We start from the raw sequence: 20,437 nt of genomic DNA, 5'->3' as shown, positions 1-20,437 counted from the left end.
ATCTTATCTGTTGATTTTCATCAATCAAACGATTGTAATTGATTGAATTATTCTCATTAATTATTTATTAATTCCCAATAAATTACAATCGTCAAATTTACGAAAATCAACAGTTAAGATTGGGTGTAAGATTTATTATTTTTTCATCGGCGTAAGAAGACCATGCCCCTAATATACATACATATATATATATATATATATATATATATATATATATATATATATGGGCAAGATATTTTTACACCGATGTAAGAGTTAGAAGTCTTACACTTAATGTTGAGCATTAATCTACTTGTATCCAATATCTCACATTACTAAAAAATTAGAGCCCTTAGATATAAGTGAGATCAATGATCAAGATTGAGAGTGTAACTTACACTGGTGTAAAATTATTCTAACATATATATATATATATATATATGGGAGGGGTTATATTGATAAACTTTTTTCTTACAAACAATACTAAGTCTGACTGGTCAGACTTCAATCAACAGACTTAGTGTAGTTTGTAAGAAAAAAAAGTTGGTCCTATATATATATATATATATATGGCTTATCGTTTCTCAAGTTGCTTGAGATAATCTTATCTCCGGCTACTAAATCATAACCGTACAAAGATGGATCAATGGTGATAGAGGAAGAGAGAAAAAGAGAATCATAACCATTCAAAGGTGAATCAATTAATATAAGGAAATAAATAAATAAAACGACGTAGTTTTGGGGTAGCCGGAGATAAACTTATCTCAAGCTGCTTGAGAAATATTTTTCCCATATATATATCGAAAATATTTTTCTTATGTTGTTGGAGATGAGTTATCTTATGTTAGTGAAATAAAATTATAAGAAGGACCCACAAATGATTTGAGAGAAAAAAAATAGAGGTGAGACCCATCTTTGTTATGTGTGTGTAGGAAGATGTGTTATCTTATGTTGAATGAGATAAATATAACCTTATATATATATATATATAGGAAAAAAATGAAAATTCAGTCACTGGACCGTCTAGTGCACTAAGTTCTCCTGGGAGAACACCTGGAGAACATAGTTATAATATTTATTATAACTATATTCTCGCAGGAGAACTTAGTGCACTGGACCGAATTTTGTATCCAGTCACTGTACACTCACTAAACCCATATATATATATATATATGTGAAAAATATTTTCTCATGTTGCATGAGAATTCAATTCTCATGTTGTGACCATTCGATTTGCGTTCAAACTTTTTCTTTACTTTATCTTTTTTTAATAAATATGGGATCTACCACTAACTGAGTCACAACATGAGAATTCAATTCTCATGCAACATAAGAAAATCAAATCACACACACACATACATATATATATATATATTTAAGGGAAGGATCCGTTTACAAACTTTTTTGAATTTTTTTTACAAATTACACTATGTTCTCCCGAGAGAACATAGTGGAACTAGTGTTCTCCCGGGAGAACATAGTGTAGTTTGTAAGAGTTTGTAAACAAAAATGTTTGTAAATATAACTTGCCCTATATATATATATATATATATATATATATAGGGGTAAACATTTCTACAGCAACTTTAGATAAGCTTATCTACAGCTGTCATTTTTAACTATATTCTCTCGGGAGAATATAGTTATAACGTTAAAGTTGCTCTTTTCTCTCTCTCCACGTCAGAACAAAAGTATTTCTACAGCAACTTTAGATAAGCTTATCTACAGCTGCCATTTTTAACTATATTCTCCCGGGAGAATATAGTTATAACGTTAAAGTTGCTCTTTTTTCTCTCTCCTCATTTACTTTTCAGAACTTTTTTGCTGACGTGGAGAGAGAGAAAAGAGTAACTTTAACGTTATAACTATATTCTCTCGGAAGAATATAGTTAAAAATGGCAGCTGTAGATAAGCTTGTCTAAAGTTGCTGTAGAAATGTTTACCCTATATATATATATATATATATATATATATATATATATATATATATATGGCAAAAGTATTTCTACAGCCACTTTAGATAAGCTTATCTACCGCTACCGTTTATAACTATGTTCTCCCGGGAGAACATAGTTATAACATTAAAAGTTACTTTTTTCTCTCTCCTCAATTACTTTTCAGAACCTGTCTGCTGACGTGGAGAGAGAGAAAAAAGCAACTTTTGCGTTATAACTATGTTCTCTCGGGAGAACATAGTTATAAACGGTAGCTGTAGATAAGCTTATTTAAAGTGGCTGCAAAAATGTTTACCCATATATATATATATATATATATATATATATATATATATATATATATATATATAGATTGAAATGAGGACTAGGTATACGTAGCGATGGGTGCAAGGCTTCCATATTACTGTATGAAATCTACTCTTACCGAGGCAGAGGGAACAGGGGTGGTCAAACTGGTGCAATGTACCTTTGCTGATTGATAAGAAATCTTTTTATTTCGGTTAATAAACATTCTTATTGCAGTATTGACTAATTTTGGTAGTGCTAAGACCATGGGTTTGGTGAAATAGTCTATAAAAAGACACTTAAACGAATGTCATCAATTTTAAGTATGAGTAATTATAATCACGTTATAAGAACGAAAAAGCAGGATAATAATAAACTAGTTCCATGTGTAGTTGTCTTGGCAGCTAATTAGGTGTTTGATGTTGCCAACCAATTTCTTCAAATGGAGATGAAATTCATTAGTGTTAAACACAATGATTAAATTAGAATAAAGATAAGAGTCTTTACCTACTTATGGATATTAAATTAACTAAGTCATGCATTTTTAAGAAAAATATAATTAGGGAGGGAATGCATACCCTGATCATGCATAACAATTCAAGATCAGGGTCCCCAAGTCCTATAGGGCACGATCTAAAAGTAATCACCAAAAGTCTACTTTGTTTATGAAATTATTTTTCTATATTTGAAAAAAAGGAAGATTGTATTGATTATTTTTTTTTATAGACTTAAAAATTATATTATATCTTATCGGTAAGAGTTTATTCAAGAGCATTTTACCGATAAGATATAATATAGTTTGTAAATAAAAATTTATAAATATAACTATTTTTTTTTTAAATTAGTAATAATTAGGTTTTCCTATTTGAGATGGGACAGGGACATGTGGTCACCTTTACTCCAAATCCAATAAACAATTGTTTTCGTTAACCTAATCTCTGTAACTAGCAACAACTCTTACTATAACGACAATTTTTGTTTTTGTTTTTTTAATAAATGCTACTAATAACAAAACTCGATTTAATCATGCTCCAATTACTGGAAAGTTTGATAATTCAAGAGGTGAATGTCAAAAATTCATTTTTTTTTTCTCTCTCTCTCTATGGAAATAGGGAGAGTGCATAGGGAGAGAATTACATATTAGGCACCTTAAGTGTTAAATCATTATTTGTTGGGGTGAATAATTCCGAAAATTTTTAATTGTCATTTGCACTATATATATATATATATTTGTTAGATATCAATCAGTAGTGTCCTAAATCCTAATTAATTCGATTAATCTGATTTCAACTTTGTATCTTTTCACCCTCTTTGTAAATTATGACTCTCAAAAATCTAATCGACTACCCTTTGATAAGATCTTAAAAGCCTAAAGGCCATGCATACTTTGCTAACTATTAACTTCCACATTCATTAAGAGTTCATAAATGATTCATATTATATACTTAAATCAAATTGAAGTGCTACCACGTACGCAAGGCATGTCTTCTAGTAGCTTGTAAACTAAGACTTAATTGTTGATATTACATCAGCAGGAGTCTAAAGTGAAATGGATTTTACTCCGACAATGAAAATGAAAAGAAGAAGAAGAAGAAGAAATTAGGAATAATAAAATAAAAGAAATAGAGAGATGAGGTGGAGTTGGTGACTACCAAAAAAAACTAGAATGAAACTGAAAGAACAAGGAAAAATTCTGAAGGACGTTACTGAATCACTCTGTCTATATTGACTCAAACGCCTCAACTATGCCATCAGTGTCTCTTCGATCTCTTTCTTTCTATTCTTCACAAACCTCTAAAAGGTGTTTTCTTCTCCTCTCTCTCTCTCTCTCTCTGCTAAATCACAACAAGAACATTGTTTCTCTTCTTGGTTTCTGTTTTTCTTCTATACAAGTACAACCAGGTTTTGGCCTCCAGGGGATTTTGTTTAAACCATGTTCTATCTAGTCATTGCCTTTTCCAATTTCTTACACTTCTATGATTCTATCAATTTTTTTTACTTCTTTTATATATACATTAAAAACCAATTCACATAAATATATATTTCACCAGATATTTTCAACTTTAAGATAACAAACACCTTATATCTATCCGTTTTGTTATCCATATGTTGTTATGATGCTGTTTTTGAATATACTTAAAGATGGTTTTCTAGGAGTTCAAGTTTAGTTTTTTGCAGTAGTTGATTGAAACATTTCTTTGTGTTAATCAGTTTCTTTATTGGGGCCTCGATAAATTCATTGAAGTTGGTTCTTCGTTTGTGCAGATCAGATGTTATTGCATGCCCCTGTAGTTGAATAGTTAATATGAGAGGAAAAATGGGTACTTCTCCTCATGCTGTTGAAGCTCGACACCGTTTGCCTGCATCCTTGTGAGTTTCTTCTTCCCTCCCCGCACATTCTGCTTCACCCTTTCTCGTTTATCATGTGCTCATTACAAAAAGTTCCCACATTAGCTTCAATAGTTCCTCCGAAATTCCGAATAATCATTTTTTACTGTTTAGGACCATGAGGTTCACTATTTATTAGTTCTTCAGACATGGATTATGGAATATTGGAATGCAGAGAGCGTCGTTAAGAGGGTACAAGGAAAATTTTTGGTAAATTGAAATTGACAATTCTATTTATTCACGTTTGATATAAGAATTGTTAAAAAATTTTTTTTTGGGAAAATCAAATTTCCAGTGAAATTTTTTGAACCAAAATTTCCAGTAGGATGATATTTTTAGATTTTTATGACATAGGAAGATTTCACACAATTTTTTTTTCTAATATTTCACTGCGACTGCAATATTTTATATTACATGAATATTCTAAAGAGAGCTATTTCTCTTCATTGGGATGGACAATTTCTTGCGAGATTTTTTATGTTAACAAGATATTCTAAAGAGAGCTATTTATGTTAATTTTAAATGTTATACTTATACCATAACCGTGTCATATCTTATAATTTTAAAAAATGTATCATATTCCAATATTTATGTCGTATTGTTTTTATGTGTCTCAAGTCATATTCAAACTTCTGATTACCAGATCTGGGTGCAGTGGCTGATGACCAGTTTTGAAAAATGGTACATGTTTTCTTTTAAAGTTATGTTATAATTGATACTGATTGAGTTTTCAAAATGAATATAACTTTTGGGATTGGCTGGATTTATTTCCGGGCTCAGCCACTGTCTAGGTGTTAACTTAGTTCTAAGCATGCACCTAGCAGGATTTGAAGTATTCTATAATGTTGTCAAATCCTTTTCAAACAACAAGAAGGTCCTGCATACAGTTGATATGTTGTGTGATCCGTATCACCTTTCGTATCTTCTAAATATGACAGTGACATTTTATCTCAATATATTTCTTATTTATAGTCTAAGGAAGCTAACCAGGCAACCACTTTTATATCACTCTATACTCTCAATTATTGCAAAAATGTATAGGTACGATGTATTTGTACGGGCCGACTATACGTATAAAACAGTATAGACAATAGGCCCAACACCGTTCTATGGTAGTTACAACTTACAAAATATTTTAAGTTTATTATTGTTATATAATATACGAGAGAATATTATCTAGGTAAAAAAATCCTTGATTGACTCTACAATTTTTTTTCCGAGTTAAACTTCCTTTTATAAAATCATGTGGACAATATGATATGATAATAGAATAGGTTGAGAGATAGAATTGGTTTAGTTAAATAATCTGTGAATCGATTGAAAAATTCAAATAAAGTGTTTGACTATGATCTATTAAACCAATGAAATTCAGATGCAAGTGTTTCTTATGTAACTTATTTTCTTATATATAGTAATTTGTTGTTGAATCATCACGTGGTACAGTGAAGATTTATACAAACGAAGATTGCCAAGAAGCAAAGTGAAAGATGTAGAGAAGCCTTTCCATTTATCTATCCAAGATAGGAACTCAAGATGCAAGTTTTCTTTCTTAAAACTTATCCTATTGATAACCATTTGCGGCACTTTTGTAACGCTCCTATACTCTCCGGAGGTTTACAATACCAACCATTTATCAAGCTCTAGCTCTCGGTAAGTACTATTTTACACTTGCAAATGCAACATTTAAGCATCTTTGCTCCATAGATTTTTCTTCTTCTTTTCACCCTAAGTTAATCCAAATGTGATACAAACAATATCTTTGTACGAAGTCAGGAAAAAACCAAATCACAATGCCAAATTTATGTAGTACAGACCTGATTACTTACAAAGCTGTTTAAATCTAATTTAATAATATTTTATTTTTAATCCATCACTATATATTTAGTTTTGTATTGTCCTTGAAAATGAAGAAAATATGAGAAAGACAATTACACATTAAAAAAAGGGAAAAACTATTCTCACGCTACATGAGATAACTTTTCCTTCCTACACAATCTTCGATAACTGTGCCACCTTTTTCTTTTCTTTTCTTTTTATTTTTTCAGGTGGTGGAGCCCACAAATTTGTCTCTATGACATAAGATAATTTATCTCATTTAACACGAGATTAATAAAACCCTTAAAAAAAATGGGGAATCCATCGCTACTGTTACAGGAAAAAGAAAAAATTTCCTGCAGCGACAATTTTTTGTGGGGCCCATATATTGTTTTTTCTCTCTCCTTGTATCTTTTCTCTCTCCCAAAATGTTGTGTCTACATGATAATATTTTTTTTCCAAAAATTAATAAGAGGATTAAGGGAGAGATCTTTTGACCCTAAGAATAAAAAATCTTATTCTCATCTCAGTTGTTGATTTCCGTGCATATGACGATTATAATATATTAAAAATTAATAACTAATCAATAAGTATAATTCAATAAATTATAATAATTAGATGTACGAAAATTAACTGTCAAAAGATCATTCCCCTTAATAAAGGTCAATTCAACCCAAAACCTTAAAGCATTGGGTGAGGCTAAATTAATTATTTTATATCTCTCTAAGACACCCCTTCACGTAAGAGCCTTTTAAGCTTGAAGTGTGGATATGACACAAGTCCATTATTAGTCTGTCTTGTACTGCACAAACTCATTTTTTTGGTCTGTCTTGTGTTTTTCTTAATTCCACCTGAGAGTGGGGGCGGTGACTGTGAGGATTGAACTCATGACCTCGTGGTCACTTAAACTCTAATACCATATAAACATCACTTCAACCTAAAATCTTAAAGTATTTGGTGAGGCTAAATTAATTATTTTATATCTCTCTAACTCTAAGTAGTAATTGGTTACTCCCTTAAAAAAAATCATCATTAGTCGTATGTCTTCTATATGGAATGGTGTAATATATTAGCAACTATCTCTCATAATTTTGTGAACAGGTGGATATGGGGTGGTTCAGATCCTCGGTATATGTCGAATATAGATACTGACTGGAATGATATATTGAAAATTACCGAAAAGCTGAAAGGTAAAAATGAATTTCAAGGGATTGGACTTGTAAATTTCAATAAGACTGAAACAAACCACTGGGAGCATCTTATTCCTGATGCTACACATGTTGTTCTGCCCTTGGACTATGCTGCAAAAAACATGACATGGGAGTCACTATACCTTGAATGGATTGATGAGGAAGAAGAAACTGAAGTTCCTGTTTGCCCTTCTTTACCAAGTCTTAGATCTCCTGGAATAAGACTTAATCTCATTGCTGTGAAGCTTCCTTGTCGTAATGGGGGGAATTGGTCTAGAGATGTTGCTCGTTTGCACCTTCAGCTTGCAGCTGCTGCTCTTGCAGCCTCTTTCAAAGGCAATTACTCCGTTTATGTTCTCTTTATTACCAATTGTTTTCCAATACCAAATCTGTTTACATGCAAAGAACTAGTTGGACGTGAAGGGAATGCATGGTTATACAGACCAAATTTGAGTGTTCTGAGAGAAAAAGTCCAGCTTCCTGTAGGATCTTGTGAACTTGCACTTCCTATGAGAGGCAAAGGTTAGTTTTACTCTCTTTTCGTCTCTCACATTGTTGAGACATAACATCATAATTATATGTCTTCAAAAGCATAGTCATTGTTAGAAGTTCAGGTGTGAATTGGTCAGAGATATACTAAGTAAGAACTATAAAAGTGAAAGGACCATAACTAAAATTTGGTGTTGAATCTAATTATTGTTATTTCTTACTTAGTCCATTAAGTGTGGCCTCTCCTTGTTTAAGATGTAGATCAGTTTTCCATTGCTGCACAAAATGGTGATTTTGATGATTTTTGAAGACCCTCAAAGTCAATTAACAAAAAAGTAGATTTGAAGAACCAAGAAAATGACCCTTTTCTTTTTCCTGCTTAAACATACTAGATTCTCATCCATGACCATGAGAAACAGACTTTCATCTTTGCAATTTGATTATTTTGCATGTACTATCATATTTTTGTCATTATATTTTTCTTATCATAAAGTTGACACGAATGGAATTGAATTAATTGGAAGCAGAGCTGGTATACAATGGAAATGCTCCAAGAGAAGCCTATGCAACAATTCTACATTCAGCTCATGTTTATGTTTGTGGAGCTATAGCTGCTGCACAAAGCATCCGCATGTCTGGATCAACTCGAGACCTTGTGATACTTGTTGATGAGACAATCAGTGGATACCACAGAAGTGGTTTGGAAGCAGCAGGGTGGAAGGTTAGAACAATACAGAGAATCAGAAACCCCAAAGCTGAAAAAGATGCTTACAATGAATGGAACTACAGCAAATTCCGGTTATGGCAGCTTACAGATTATGACAAGATAATATTTATTGATGCAGATTTACTCATACTAAGAAACATTGATTTCCTATTTGGAATGCCAGAAATCAGTGCAACTGGAAATAATGCCACTCTTTTTAACTCGGGTGTCATGGTTGTTGAGCCATCAAATTGCACATTTCATCTCTTGATGGATTATATTAATGAGATTGAGTCTTACAATGGAGGGGACCAGGGATATTTGAATGAAATATTTACATGGTGGCATAGGATACCAAGACACATGAACTTCTTGAAGCATTTTTGGATTGGTGATGAGGAGGAGAAGAAACAGATGAAAACTATGCTGTTTGGTGCTGAGCCTCCAATTCTGTATGTTCTTCACTATCTAGGTTTGAAGCCTTGGTTATGCTACAGGGACTATGATTGTAACTGGAATGCTGATATATTTCATGAGTTTGCAAGTGATGTTGCACATGAAAAGTGGTGGAAGGTGCATGATGCAATGCCTGAGCTTTTGCAGCAGTTTTGCATGTTGAAGTCAAAGCAGAAGGCACAGTTAGAGTGGGATCGTAGACAGGCTAAGATAGCAAACTATACAGATGGGCATTGGAGAATTGAAGTTAAAGATAGGCGCTTGAAGAAATGTATAGATAATTTGTGCAATTGGAAAAGCATGTTGAGGCATTGGGGAGAGACAAATTGGACAGATGATGAGTCTTACACTCCAACACCACCTGCTATTACCACCACATCATCTCTTCCTGCTTTATGAGTTTATCAGTTTCACTTTCAAATTTCCTTGCATTTGTTAAGTTTCTTAGTGTTAGGAAAAAGGGATAAAGGAAATCATTTTTCCTTATTTTTTTTATGTATAACAAATGGGATATTCTACAGTGTCGTCACATAAAAGTACATTTCATCACAATTAATTTTTAGAGGATTTTACCTGAGTGAATCAACAATGGAGAGGACTAACACACATAAAACGAAATTGCAGAACCGTTCTTTGACAAAATCCACTATAATAAGAAAACTACCACCCAACGAATGATTGTTAGTCACAATCTTACTAGCACATGTGGAACAAACGTAGTCCTTATAAATTAACTAGAGGTTCCGGGATTGAGAGTATTTGTTTTGGAAGAATAACATCCACACAATTTACACAGAGTCTCATTATACTTGCATAATTTATAGTATGAATAGTCTAACTAAAATTTCTGCACAAATGCACTCCAATGCAGCCAACTCTGATGTAAATAAATGTGAGTCTTCCAAACGGGTAACAAGCATTATTCTTTATTTTGAAAGTAGATACCCAATCGATTCCTAATACTGAATCAGACAGTGGAGCCATCACTGATTCACAGTAGATGGATTCATTTCGATCCTACGGCTGATAGAGCTATTTTCGAGACAAACATGCGGTTAATGAATTATCATAATACTAACCCAAGTACTTTTGCTATGAAATCGAATCTAATACTAATAGGGTTTTGTAACAAAGCCCATACTAATATTTCACTCCTATATGCACAAAGATTCTTTGTTTTTTTTTTTGGAATAGAACTTAAAGGCCCCATGGGATGGGATCTTCTATGATCTTTTTTTTTTTGTATAGAGAGGAAAAGCAAGAAAAACTACAATGACAACTTCCTGGGCAACATATTGCCCCTCCTATCATCAAAAACTAGACTTGCACATCCAGAAGGATAGCCACTGTACCACTGGGTATCCCAAGTCGACTTGATGCACCTTGTAGCCAGCCAATCTGCCACAAGGTTCCCTTCTCTATAGACATGACACACTTCAACTCTCCAATCTTCCTCCAGCAAAGATCTGATTTTGGAAATGACTGCATAACAAGGATGGGAGCTAACACATCCCTTTTTGGCAAGTTGGACTGCCACTAGGGAATCACATTCCAGGACCACCTTTTTAAAATTCTTCACCCAAACCCATTCAAGCCCAATTAGTAGGCCCCAGCATTCTGCCATTAATGAAGATTCTGGATAGATATTCTTTGAGAAACCCATGATCCACTCCCCTGCCTCATCTCTAACAACTCCCCCACACGAAGCCCGAGCCAAGTTCTCAGAGTAAGATCCATCAGTGTTAACCTTTATCCAACCAGCCCAAGGGGGAACCCAGCTGACTTGAATCTCAGACTGCAAAGGGACAGCAAGACCCGCAGCAGAGAGCATATTATTAGCCTCTCTGATATTGTTTGAAAAAATGGAAGCTTGGGAGAAGATCCCCTGAGGAGAAAGGGACTTACCATTAAAAACCAAATTGTTTCTATCTTTCCAAACCAGCCAGCAAATCACACCAAACTTCATCCTCCAACCCCTGTTCTTATTCATCCTGCCCAAATTCTTAGCCAACCAGGTCTCCATATCATTTCCCAAGAAGCTCAACATCTCATTGTTATCAATCCAACACCTCCAGACCTCCTGAACCCAAAAGCATTTTCTAAATATATGATCAGTATCCTCCACTGAGTTCTGGCATCTAGGACACAAGTCAATCATTGTCATATGCCTGTGAGTTCTTTCTTCATTAGTAAGTAGTTTGTTACCTGCTAATAACCATAGAAAAGACTGGATCCTAGGAGGACCTTCCCACTTCCAAATAAGATCCCAATTCCAAAGACTAGTACTCATGCCAGGACTAGAAATAAATCTGTATGCTGAATTCACAGTGAACTTCCCAGAGCTGGAGAGGGACTAGATTGCCCTATCAACTCCAGCAAGCCCAGTTGTGGGGTTTATCTTTCTTATGGCATCCAGAATGTCATTATTTAGAAACATGTTGAACCTGTTCCAATTCCAGCAGTCCCCTAAGATACAGCCAGACACCTTCCAATTCCTGCAAGCATCAGGAACACTAGAAGAGGTCCAGTCAATCAGCCTGCCAATATTAGGCACCCAGTTGTCGAGCCAGAATAAGGTATTAGACCCATCTCCAATGATAACTCTGGATCCTTCCAACACCTTATCCCAAACTTTCTGGATACCTCTCCAAGTATTTGACCCACCCCTGCTTCTTCTAAGATCAGGCTTGAAGGAATCATTAATTTTATACTTGCTTTTCAATACTTTCACCCAAAGATTCTCCTTGTTGGACAAGATGTCAAAGCCAAGTTTCATAGAGAAGGCTTTGTTGACTACCCTCTGGTCCCTGAAACCTAACCCTCCCTCCTTCTTAGATCTGCACACCTTTTTCCAGCTCACTAGGTGGACTTTCCTTTGGCTTTGAGAAGAACCCCATATGAAATCCCTTGTCATCTTCTCCATTTCATTACAAACACTCACAGGCAACACTGCTGACTGCATGGAGTAAGCAGGAAGAGCTTCTAACACAGATTTAGCAAGGTCAGATCTTCCAGCCAGAGATAAAGAGTTCTGGTTCCATTTAGAAAGCCTTTCTTGCATTCTGTCCAGAACATTTCTAAATGTGCATTTGGAGACTCTTTTATGCTGAATAGGGACTCCAAGGTACTTGCCCAGATCTGTTGTTATCTTCATCCCCAAAGATTCACTAATTTATTTGGTCTTATGATAGCAAACATTTTTCGAGAAGAAGACCCTAGTTTTATCCTTGCTCACCTTCTGGCCTGAAGCATCAGCAAATATCCTCAGAACTTGATTAATAGTATGAGCCTGCTCCAAGCTGGCCTCAGCACATAAAATAATATCATCTGCAAAATGAAGGTTAGAAATAGAAGGGGCCTTTTTCCTTAAGAAAATAGGTTTCCAGGCTTTTGAATCTATTGCCATCTGGATTAGTTGAGAAAACTTTTCCATGCAAAGTACAAAAAGAAGAGGGGATATAGGATCCCCTTGCCTAATACCTCTTTGAGGACATATTCCCTTAGTGACCACCCCATTCCATAGAAGGCTCATGGATACAGAAGAAACACAATGATGAATTAATTGACAAAGAGAGTCAGGAATTCCAATATCAATTAGAGTTTCAAGGATAAAACTCCAATCCAGCCTATTATAGGCCTTTTCTAAGTCAACCTTTATCAACATCCACCCTTTACCCCCCTTCTTGGACCTCATAGAATGGATTATTTCCTGAACAATGATGATATTATCATTGCCTTTCCTACCTCTAATGAAACTACATTGATTTGGGGAGACAATCTTAGGCAGCAGGTACTTCAGTTTACCAGTAATGATTTTAGAAATGATCTTATACACCACATTGCATAAGCTAATGGGCCTAAACTCCTTCATGTTTTCAGGACTTTCTTTTTTAGGAATTAAGCAGATTAGGGTACCATTGACACTCCTCACCTCCTCAGGATTAGCAAAAATGTTCTCAACTAGTTTGCAAACAGCATTCCCAACAGTCTCCCATTGACTTTGGAAGAAAATGGCACTCAGTCCATCTGGACCAGGTGCTTTAAACTTCCCCATCATAAACACTGTCCTCCTTATCTCTTCCTTAGAGGGTAATCTGGCCAGGTCCCTCAACTCAGCACCTGTTAAAACAGGGAATTTATTCTGGATAGGAAAATTACCCTCCCTCACCCCATCAGCTTTGAAAAGCTTTTGATAAAATTCAGTGGCCATATTAACCAGCAATTCAGTGTCAGATACCCAGTTTCCCTGATCATCTTTAAGAGCCACGATCCTGTTTTGCCTTCTCCTAGCAACAGTTGAGGCATGGAAGAACTTGGAGTTTTTATCTCCATACTTTAGCCATTGTATCCTAGATCTTTGAAACCACATCAGCTATTCTTGAACCAGAATAGCCTGCAACTTCCTCCACAATTCCTTCTGAAGTAATTCTGTATTGTGATCATATTTACCAAATCTATAGGAGTCCAGACCATTCAACCGAGAGTATAATCTATTTTTCTTTTTAATTTCCTCCTTGAATACATCCTGGTGCCAAACTTTAGCTTCAGACTCAAACTGATTCCTAGCATCCAACCAGTTTACATCCCCTTCAAAGCTATTCCTGACTAGATCATTGAACCTACTATCTGTTAGCCAAGCTGCCATGAACTTGAAGCTCCTAGTGTGTTCAACGGGAGCAGAGTGACCCCCATCACAAAGCAGAACAGGCCTGTGATCAGAATTATAATAAGGAAGGTGGGACACATATCTGTAATCCCAAGCTAAACTCCAAGCTTCATTGGCACACACTCTGTCAAGCCTCTCATGGAGTCTGCCCCTCTTCCATGTAAAGTCAGGGCCTTTGTACCCAAGATCGCTAATTTCACAATCAATTAGACATTGATTAAATTCCTCCATACTTTTATAGCAAAGATCCTTCCCCCCTATCTTCTCAGAAGCCTTGAGAATAGCATTAAAGTCCCCCAGAACCATCCAAGGACCAGCAACCCCAGAACTGATAGCCTCCAAATCAGCCCATAAAGATCTCCTCTCCAATCTCCTAGGACTACCATAAACAAAGGTGACAAACTCAGAAGCCAAGGACTCCAGATAGGACACCCTGGTGTGAATAAACTGATGATGATTATCTAACACTTGAACATCCACCATGCTACCTTCCCAAAGCAACCAAATCCCACCCGAAAACCCAACAGGATCCTGTCTATAATAATTAGGAAAACCCAGCTTCCTAATAATTTCCTCTCCCCTAGCACCACCAATTTTAACTTCAAACAAAGCCAAAATGCTAACTTTATATCTAAATTTTAGATCTTTAATGAGAATTGGGAAGCTACTCTTACCCACTCCCCTACAATTCCAAGCTAAAACAGACATGAATGGTAAATTTAATAAAAGAACCAAACTGTACAGAAAAAAAAACCCCAAGGTCACCTACTAACCTGGTGGGCTGACAACCCATCCACCAACTTGGAAGAACTGACTCCATCCTTTAGGCTAACAGGACTGGCATTATTAGCCAGAACAAAATAGAGCACTCCACTGGCTTCTTTTCTAGAACTGGTATTCACCATGCCCCCACCAGAAGGATTAGTGTCAGAATATCTGGACTTATTCCTGACTAGCCCTTTGATTGAACCATCTATAGCAGCATAAGGAGGTACATTCTCCACTCCGTACTTCTTCTGAGACTTAATACCAGTCTTGGATCTGTCCTTCCCCTCCTTCAACAAGGATTTCTTCACTCCAACTTCAGTAGCTCTGCCACTTTTCTGAGGGCTTTGAGAAGCCACTACAATATTGGTATCAGCCACCAGAGAGACCCCACCAACCACAGAACTGGTCACACAGCCCACCTCTACAAGGTCTTTCCTATTGTCATTGCTGGTATCCATGCCACTCATCTCTGCATCCAGATTAATCTTGGTAACCATCCCACTAGAACTATTACCCCCTAGATCAGAGTTAAGCTTTGGCTCTACCTTGGCCCCTTTAACAGGGCTGAGGGGTTTAGCCTTTAGTTTCCTGCTCTTGGGTTGCCTTTGGATCACCATCCAATTTCCAAAAGCTTCATCCTCTTTGACTATCTTTGGATCTGAAATAACATCCTCAGTTACCTTCTTACCCTGAACTACAGTTTCCATTTCCTGCTGGGTACAATGGACTTGGTCAATAGGACATTGGTCCTTTCTGTGGCCGTATACCCCACATTTGAAACAAATTAGGTGAAGCCCTTCGTATCCCACCTGATACACCTTGTTCCCTATCCAGAATTTAGGCAAGAAGGTCTTCCTCAAGTCTACCTCAACACAGATTCTGGCGAATCTAGCACGTTCAGTAATGACATCCTCACCAAACTCACTCTTCCTCAGGGAATTCCTGTCCACTTTCAAAGTGCGACCAAAGATGTTACCAATTCGCCATAAGTGACGAATGGTATACAGTTCAATGGGTAGACCAAGGATTCTCACCCAAACTGCCAGTTTTTTGACACTGTCGTCATAAGGATCGAACAAGGGCCTCCATCTTTGGATTACCACATAGTGGTCATTTACAATCCAAGGCCCTTCTTCGAGTACATGACGGTAATCACCATCCTCCTGGAATCTTAGTAACAGAAATCCATTATCCAAATCTATAGCTTCATAGGAACTCACCAGATTCCAGATCCTCTGAAGTCTGGACAACAGGAACTTGAATTCGATTCGCTTGCCCAGCATCTTGATGATCAGAGCCTTTCTCCACTTCTCGCAATCTTGCTTGTGTTCCTCTGCAGAGAACGTGTACCTTGGGCAAAGAGGATCCTCCTCCTCAATCTGACCCAAGCCTTCTAAACGATCCGCTTCCTCATCCTCGTGTTTCTGTTGCAAGATCCAGTTATCGTCTTCAGTATCCGACTGACCACCATTACCATTTAGCTTCAAAAGCTTGTCCTTATAGGACACCACTCTTGCCCGATTTCCACCGCTTCCCTCCGTCATCTTCACATCTTGTATCAGATGAACAAGATTACGACCTCCTGAATCAGCCGCATCATCCTCATTCATCTCCTCGTCCATCGTCAGATCCTCTGTAGCATCCCCTTTCGGTTTCTTCCCAGTCGGAGAGGGGTTCTCCTCCTCCGTCAAAACCCCACCTCTACCATTCCTAGATCCATCACCTTCTACTCGCAATTGTTGGTTAGCACCTTCAGTATCCATGATTCGAAATAGAAAGCTTAGAGAAAACCCTAGCAGACAGAAAATAAATCGCGCGCGTGAGGCTACGCGTTCACATCTCTATTTTATTTCCTTTTTTTGATTTATATCTTCTATGATCTTTAAAAGGGATAAAGACCAAATTGACACATTTTTAAAAATAAATTATTCAAATGTTATGTTTTAGAAAAATTTGTCAAAATGTTTTAGGACCCATTGTCAATCCTAGCAACTTGTCACATATAGTTTGAACAAGGATCCATTGTCAGAAATAAGAAAGGAAAAATGTTTCTGCAGTTAATGCAGATAAGTTATCTGCATTTATTCTCAAAACGACGTCGTTTTGATATTAAAATATTAAAAATTATAAATATAAAGACTATTATAACCCTGAAATAAATTAAAAATACAAAAACATTATGATTTCCGCCTCAAAACGACGTCGTATTAGACTTACTGTAGATAACTTATCTACATTAACAACAGAAAAAGGGAACCTAATAACAAATCTAAGACGTTGTTTTTGACAGTAAATATTGTTTGCGCAACATATGGCAAACAAACAATGTCTTTTATATTCTTGTTTGTGCAACATGTGGCAAACAAACAATATCTTTTATATAAGGAAAATATTTTTCTCATATTGCATGAAACAAATTATCTTATACAACACAAAAAAAAAATAAGTGAAACCCACTAAAAAGAAGAGAGAAAAAGAAAAAAGTGAATCCTACTCATTTTTATGTGTTGCATGAGATAATTTGTCTCATACAGTATGAGAAAAACATATCTCAATAATAAATCCCTTTAAACTAACAACCGATCTTAAAGTGTGACATTTTATCAAAAAATAATAAAATTATATCCTGACATTTGGATAATATATTTCGAAAAATATGTCAATTTGATTGTTTCCCATCATTCTTTCTTTTCTGTTTTTTTTGAATACATTGTTTCCCATCTTTGAAATACAACATAATCACCCTTGCAAGTCATGCAAAGGAAGCAGGTGAACCAATTAATTTCTTTCAAAGCGTTTAAAGACCTTTCGGCATCATGTGACTACCTGCTATATTTGGTCAAACCTCCGCCATTATAAATACATAATGTCGGCAAGTAGATCATCAGTCATCACTGTGAAATACATACAAGAAATGAGGTGGCGTTTATGATTAAAGCTGCACCGGTGCAAATCTAAAATAACATAATATAATAATTTTTAGTATTCATAGGAGTTGATTGTCCTATTTATGTTTTAGTTCAACACAATTGGAAATTGCATCTTAGTCCATCATCTGCCACTTCCTCTTTCCTCTTTATGCCTAATTCCAAAACTTGAATCACCTTCGGTGCTATTCAACTCACCACCTATTTGGTGACCTTATCGACGGCACTGGCGGCAGGAGCAACTGTGACTTTTGCCTTTTTTGTCACTTTCTTAAACACCCAAATGAAATCCACCGGAAGCAAACCTGTTTCAACAGAGGGTATTACAACAAAAGATCACAAATTTGGAATTTCTCCAAATGGCTTTTGAAATCTTCATTGTATTGGCAGTAGTTACAAAGTGGGTGTTAAAAAAATTCCCCATTTACTGATGCCTCCTATTCATCGCTCTATGATCCCTCCTGCTCCCTCCTAGGAAAAGCTAATAACTGAGATGATTAATCCAATCATCTCCTTGAATGAAACTGTGCACTGAATACGTGAACACATGCTCAGCCGGGACCTGGCTACTCCATGGTACCCTATGAGTCAAATTAGAACCAGGTCCCGAGTTCTCAAATTCCCCATAGTAAAGTGTATTCAACCCAAAATCCCCACTCCATGGCATCCAACCCTGTGGTGTGATAAGGGCTTCCAAGAATGAATGAATGAAAACTGTTCTAGAATACTCCTTCCAAGGCCTACCCAGGTAGTTCTTGTGCACTTCAGGCTTGCTGTAGTACAATTCCATATATTGCTCAGTACCATTAACCAAGCAGTTCTGGAAAACAAAGCCTGTTGACTGAGCAGGGTCTGTCCTGCCATGCGCAGTAATGGCGTTGCTCTCGCCCTTCCTCGGCCTGGTTTGCCTCGGCCGGACAAGGATTTGGCAGTCTTGGAAGATTGAAGCTGAGTTTCCAAAGATGAAGTCCACATTGCCAATGATACGGCAAGATTTATAAAATTGGCGCAGGGAATGAGCATAAAGGGTATCTTGATTGCCTATGAATTCACAATTCTCAATGACAGAAAGATCACTGTCTGATCTGAATGCTACTGCTTGGTGAGCATTAGCACCTGCCGTGTTTTGGATTGTGAGATCCTTTGCCATGAATCCATCACCAACAACCCCTGCCAAGTTAATTAATTAAACTCATTAAGAACACATCAACACTATGCTCTATGCCTCTCATCCTACTAAAACAACTCTACACATGCCATACTTCTTCAAACCTGTGAAAGTTAAAAGTTTAAATTTCACCAACCATTTTCAAAATGAGTTGAAATCAAATAAATCAAAACAACTATCTCCTGGAATCTAGAACAAACTTCATTTTAAAATTCAACAGCTATTTAAACAACTAAACACATTTTCTCATTATTCTAGCAAAATGGAATTTCTTATAATGTACAAACAGGGGAATAATGAAGTAATGAATAAAAACAGCTAAACCTTAAACAAAACAAACTCACCTACGGTGGCTGAGTTGTAGGTTGTCATCCCAGGCTGAAGCCCCACGTTTGCAGACCCAGTGATGACAGTTTTACCAATGCCATCACCCAAGAACACCACATTCCTCTTCCTTAACGGAACCCTAACCCTCTCTTCATAAACCCCTTCCTTTATGTGTATCACAAACAACCGTTCACCGACGCTGACGTTATCCGGCGCCGCATTAACCGCTTCCTGAACCGTCTTATAACAACCTTCGCCACCGTCCTTACACACCTTAACGTCCGGCGTAAGTTTCGCGGGCAACCCGGGTCCGGACCCGAACTCTCCCGACCCGGAAGCCTCCCAGTAACCGTCGCGCTCCGTGAACGGCGGCCTCCACAATGCGGTGTCGTTCCCGAAGCGATCGTACGACACCATCATGTTGAGCGCGTTGCTGGAGACGCCGGTGAGGGAGTCCAGAAACGACATCGTTTCGGCGACGGATGCGGTGTCGTTCGCGTACTTCAACCCGGACCAGCAGTTGTACTGGTAGGCCAAGGCGGCGCTGAACCATGCACGGGAGTCCTTGGTGTTGCCGCGGGGGAGGGCGTCGGCGGCGAGGGAGGTCCGGTAATGGGAGTAGTGGAGGACCTGGAGGCAGCTCTTGGCGACGGTGGCGCGTGTACGGTTGTTTGCGGAGGCGTCGAGGATGGACTGAACCATGGATCGTGCGGTGCTAAGGTTTTCGTAGGAAATTGCCATGGCGGATTGGAGGATTTGGAGAGGGGTGGGGTTGTTAGGGAGGTGTTTGGATTGGGTGAGTGAGGAGTGGCATTGGAGAGGGAATCGTGTGGCCTTGCAGGCTTGTTGGATCTCCAGAGAGAGTGGTTTGAGGAGGAGGGTGTGGTTGTTGGTGGCGGAGGAAAGAGAGAGGAAGAGAAAGATGAAGAGAAGGGATGCCATGGAGAGGATGATGAGGGTGGATCTGGAGATTGGAAGGAGTGTGATGGGTTTAGTGGGTTTTCTAATGTGGGTGAACATCGTGGTGGGTTGGGATGAATTGTAGGAATTTATGGAAGTGGTGGTTTTCATTTTTTTTTTTTTATTGTTGGGTGTTTGGTTAATAATAATGGCTTCCAAATAATGGTTAATAACTGTTTTCTTTTAAACTATATATATATTTTTACTTTTTTGGGGGAGTGATACTCTGATGGTGTGTTTTTTCTGTTATGGTTACTTCATCTCGTTGAGAGGGGTTTTGCCAGTTTGGTGTTTTTTGGAGGCTGAGGAATTTGTGTGTCTCTCACTCACTCACTCAGAGTCATAAGCAGAGGTTGGA

The 20,437-nt window shown here is 37.1% G+C and overlaps 4 protein-coding genes across 7 annotated transcripts; 1 reads left to right on the top strand and 3 right to left on the bottom strand.

Moving 5' to 3' along the window:
* Window positions 1-4,524: 4,524 nt before the first annotated feature.
* Window positions 4,525-9,662, top strand: LOC133307186 (UDP-glucuronate:xylan alpha-glucuronosyltransferase 1-like). 4 transcript variants are annotated; one of them, XM_061507643.1, is made up of 4 exons: window positions 4,525-4,589; window positions 6,051-6,244; window positions 7,496-8,134; window positions 8,629-9,662. In XM_061507643.1, the coding sequence occupies exons 1-4, from the start codon at window positions 4,525-4,527 to the stop codon at window positions 9,660-9,662; spliced, it is 1,932 nt and encodes a 643-aa protein (XP_061363627.1). The 4 variants fall into 4 exon arrangements, with proteins under 4 accessions (XP_061363627.1, XP_061363628.1, XP_061363626.1 ...); XM_061507644.1 differs by having other exon boundaries at window positions 6,051-6,257; window positions 7,524-8,134; XM_061507642.1 differs by having other exon boundaries at window positions 6,051-6,257; window positions 7,506-8,134.
* A 3,973-nt stretch (window positions 9,663-13,635) lies between these two features.
* Window positions 13,636-14,637, bottom strand: LOC133307174 (uncharacterized). Its single transcript, XM_061507624.1, has one exon. The coding sequence runs from the start codon at window positions 14,635-14,637 to the stop codon at window positions 13,636-13,638; it is 1,002 nt and encodes a 333-aa protein (XP_061363608.1).
* Window positions 14,638-14,690: 53 nt separating this feature from the next.
* Window positions 14,691-16,460, bottom strand: LOC133307173 (uncharacterized). Its single transcript, XM_061507623.1, has one exon. The coding sequence runs from the start codon at window positions 16,458-16,460 to the stop codon at window positions 14,691-14,693; it is 1,770 nt and encodes a 589-aa protein (XP_061363607.1).
* Window positions 16,461-17,989: 1,529 nt separating this feature from the next.
* LOC133307183 (probable pectinesterase/pectinesterase inhibitor 51) lies at window positions 17,990-20,124 on the bottom strand. The gene is made up of 2 exons (XM_061507639.1): window positions 19,137-20,124; window positions 17,990-18,794 (listed from the first exon to the last, which is right to left on the bottom strand). Exons 1-2 carry the CDS (start codon window positions 20,059-20,061, stop codon window positions 18,106-18,108), a joined length of 1,614 nt encoding a protein of 537 aa, XP_061363623.1. The 5' UTR covers window positions 20,062-20,124; the 3' UTR covers window positions 17,990-18,105.
* Window positions 20,125-20,437: the final 313 nt, after the last annotated feature.

This window comes from Gastrolobium bilobum, unplaced genomic scaffold, assembly GCF_033153095.1.
Source record: "Gastrolobium bilobum isolate Gb01-03AN ecotype WA unplaced genomic scaffold, APGP_CSIRO_Gbil_v1 utg12578, whole genome shotgun sequence".
Lineage (NCBI taxonomy): Eukaryota > Viridiplantae > Streptophyta > Magnoliopsida > Fabales > Fabaceae > Gastrolobium > Gastrolobium bilobum.
This window is presented reverse-complemented; position numbering and strand designations above follow the sequence as displayed.

Bases quoted from the DNA above. Each gene is read 5' to 3' on its own strand.
- LOC133307186 (XM_061507642.1), top strand. From the start codon at position 4,525: ATGAGAGGAAAAATGGGTACTTCTCCTCATGCTGTTGAAGCTCGACAC. The intron at 6,258-7,505 runs GTAAGTACTATT...AGCAACTATCTC, and splicing joins TTATCAAGCTCTAGCTCTCG to TCATAATTTTGTGAACAGGT. The intron at 8,135-8,628 runs GTTAGTTTTACT...AATTGGAAGCAG, and splicing joins ACTTCCTATGAGAGGCAAAG to AGCTGGTATACAATGGAAAT.
- LOC133307174 (XM_061507624.1), bottom strand. From the start codon at position 14,637: ATGTCTGTTTTAGCTTGGAATTGTAGGGGAGTGGGTAAGAGTAGCTTC.
- LOC133307173 (XM_061507623.1), bottom strand. From the start codon at position 16,460: ATGGATACTGAAGGTGCTAACCAACAATTGCGAGTAGAAGGTGATGGA.
- LOC133307183 (XM_061507639.1), bottom strand. From the start codon at position 20,061: ATGGCATCCCTTCTCTTCATCTTTCTCTTCCTCTCTCTTTCCTCCGCC. The intron at 18,795-19,136 runs GTGAGTTTGTTT...TTAACTTGGCAG, and splicing joins CTACAACTCAGCCACCGTAG to GGGTTGTTGGTGATGGATTC.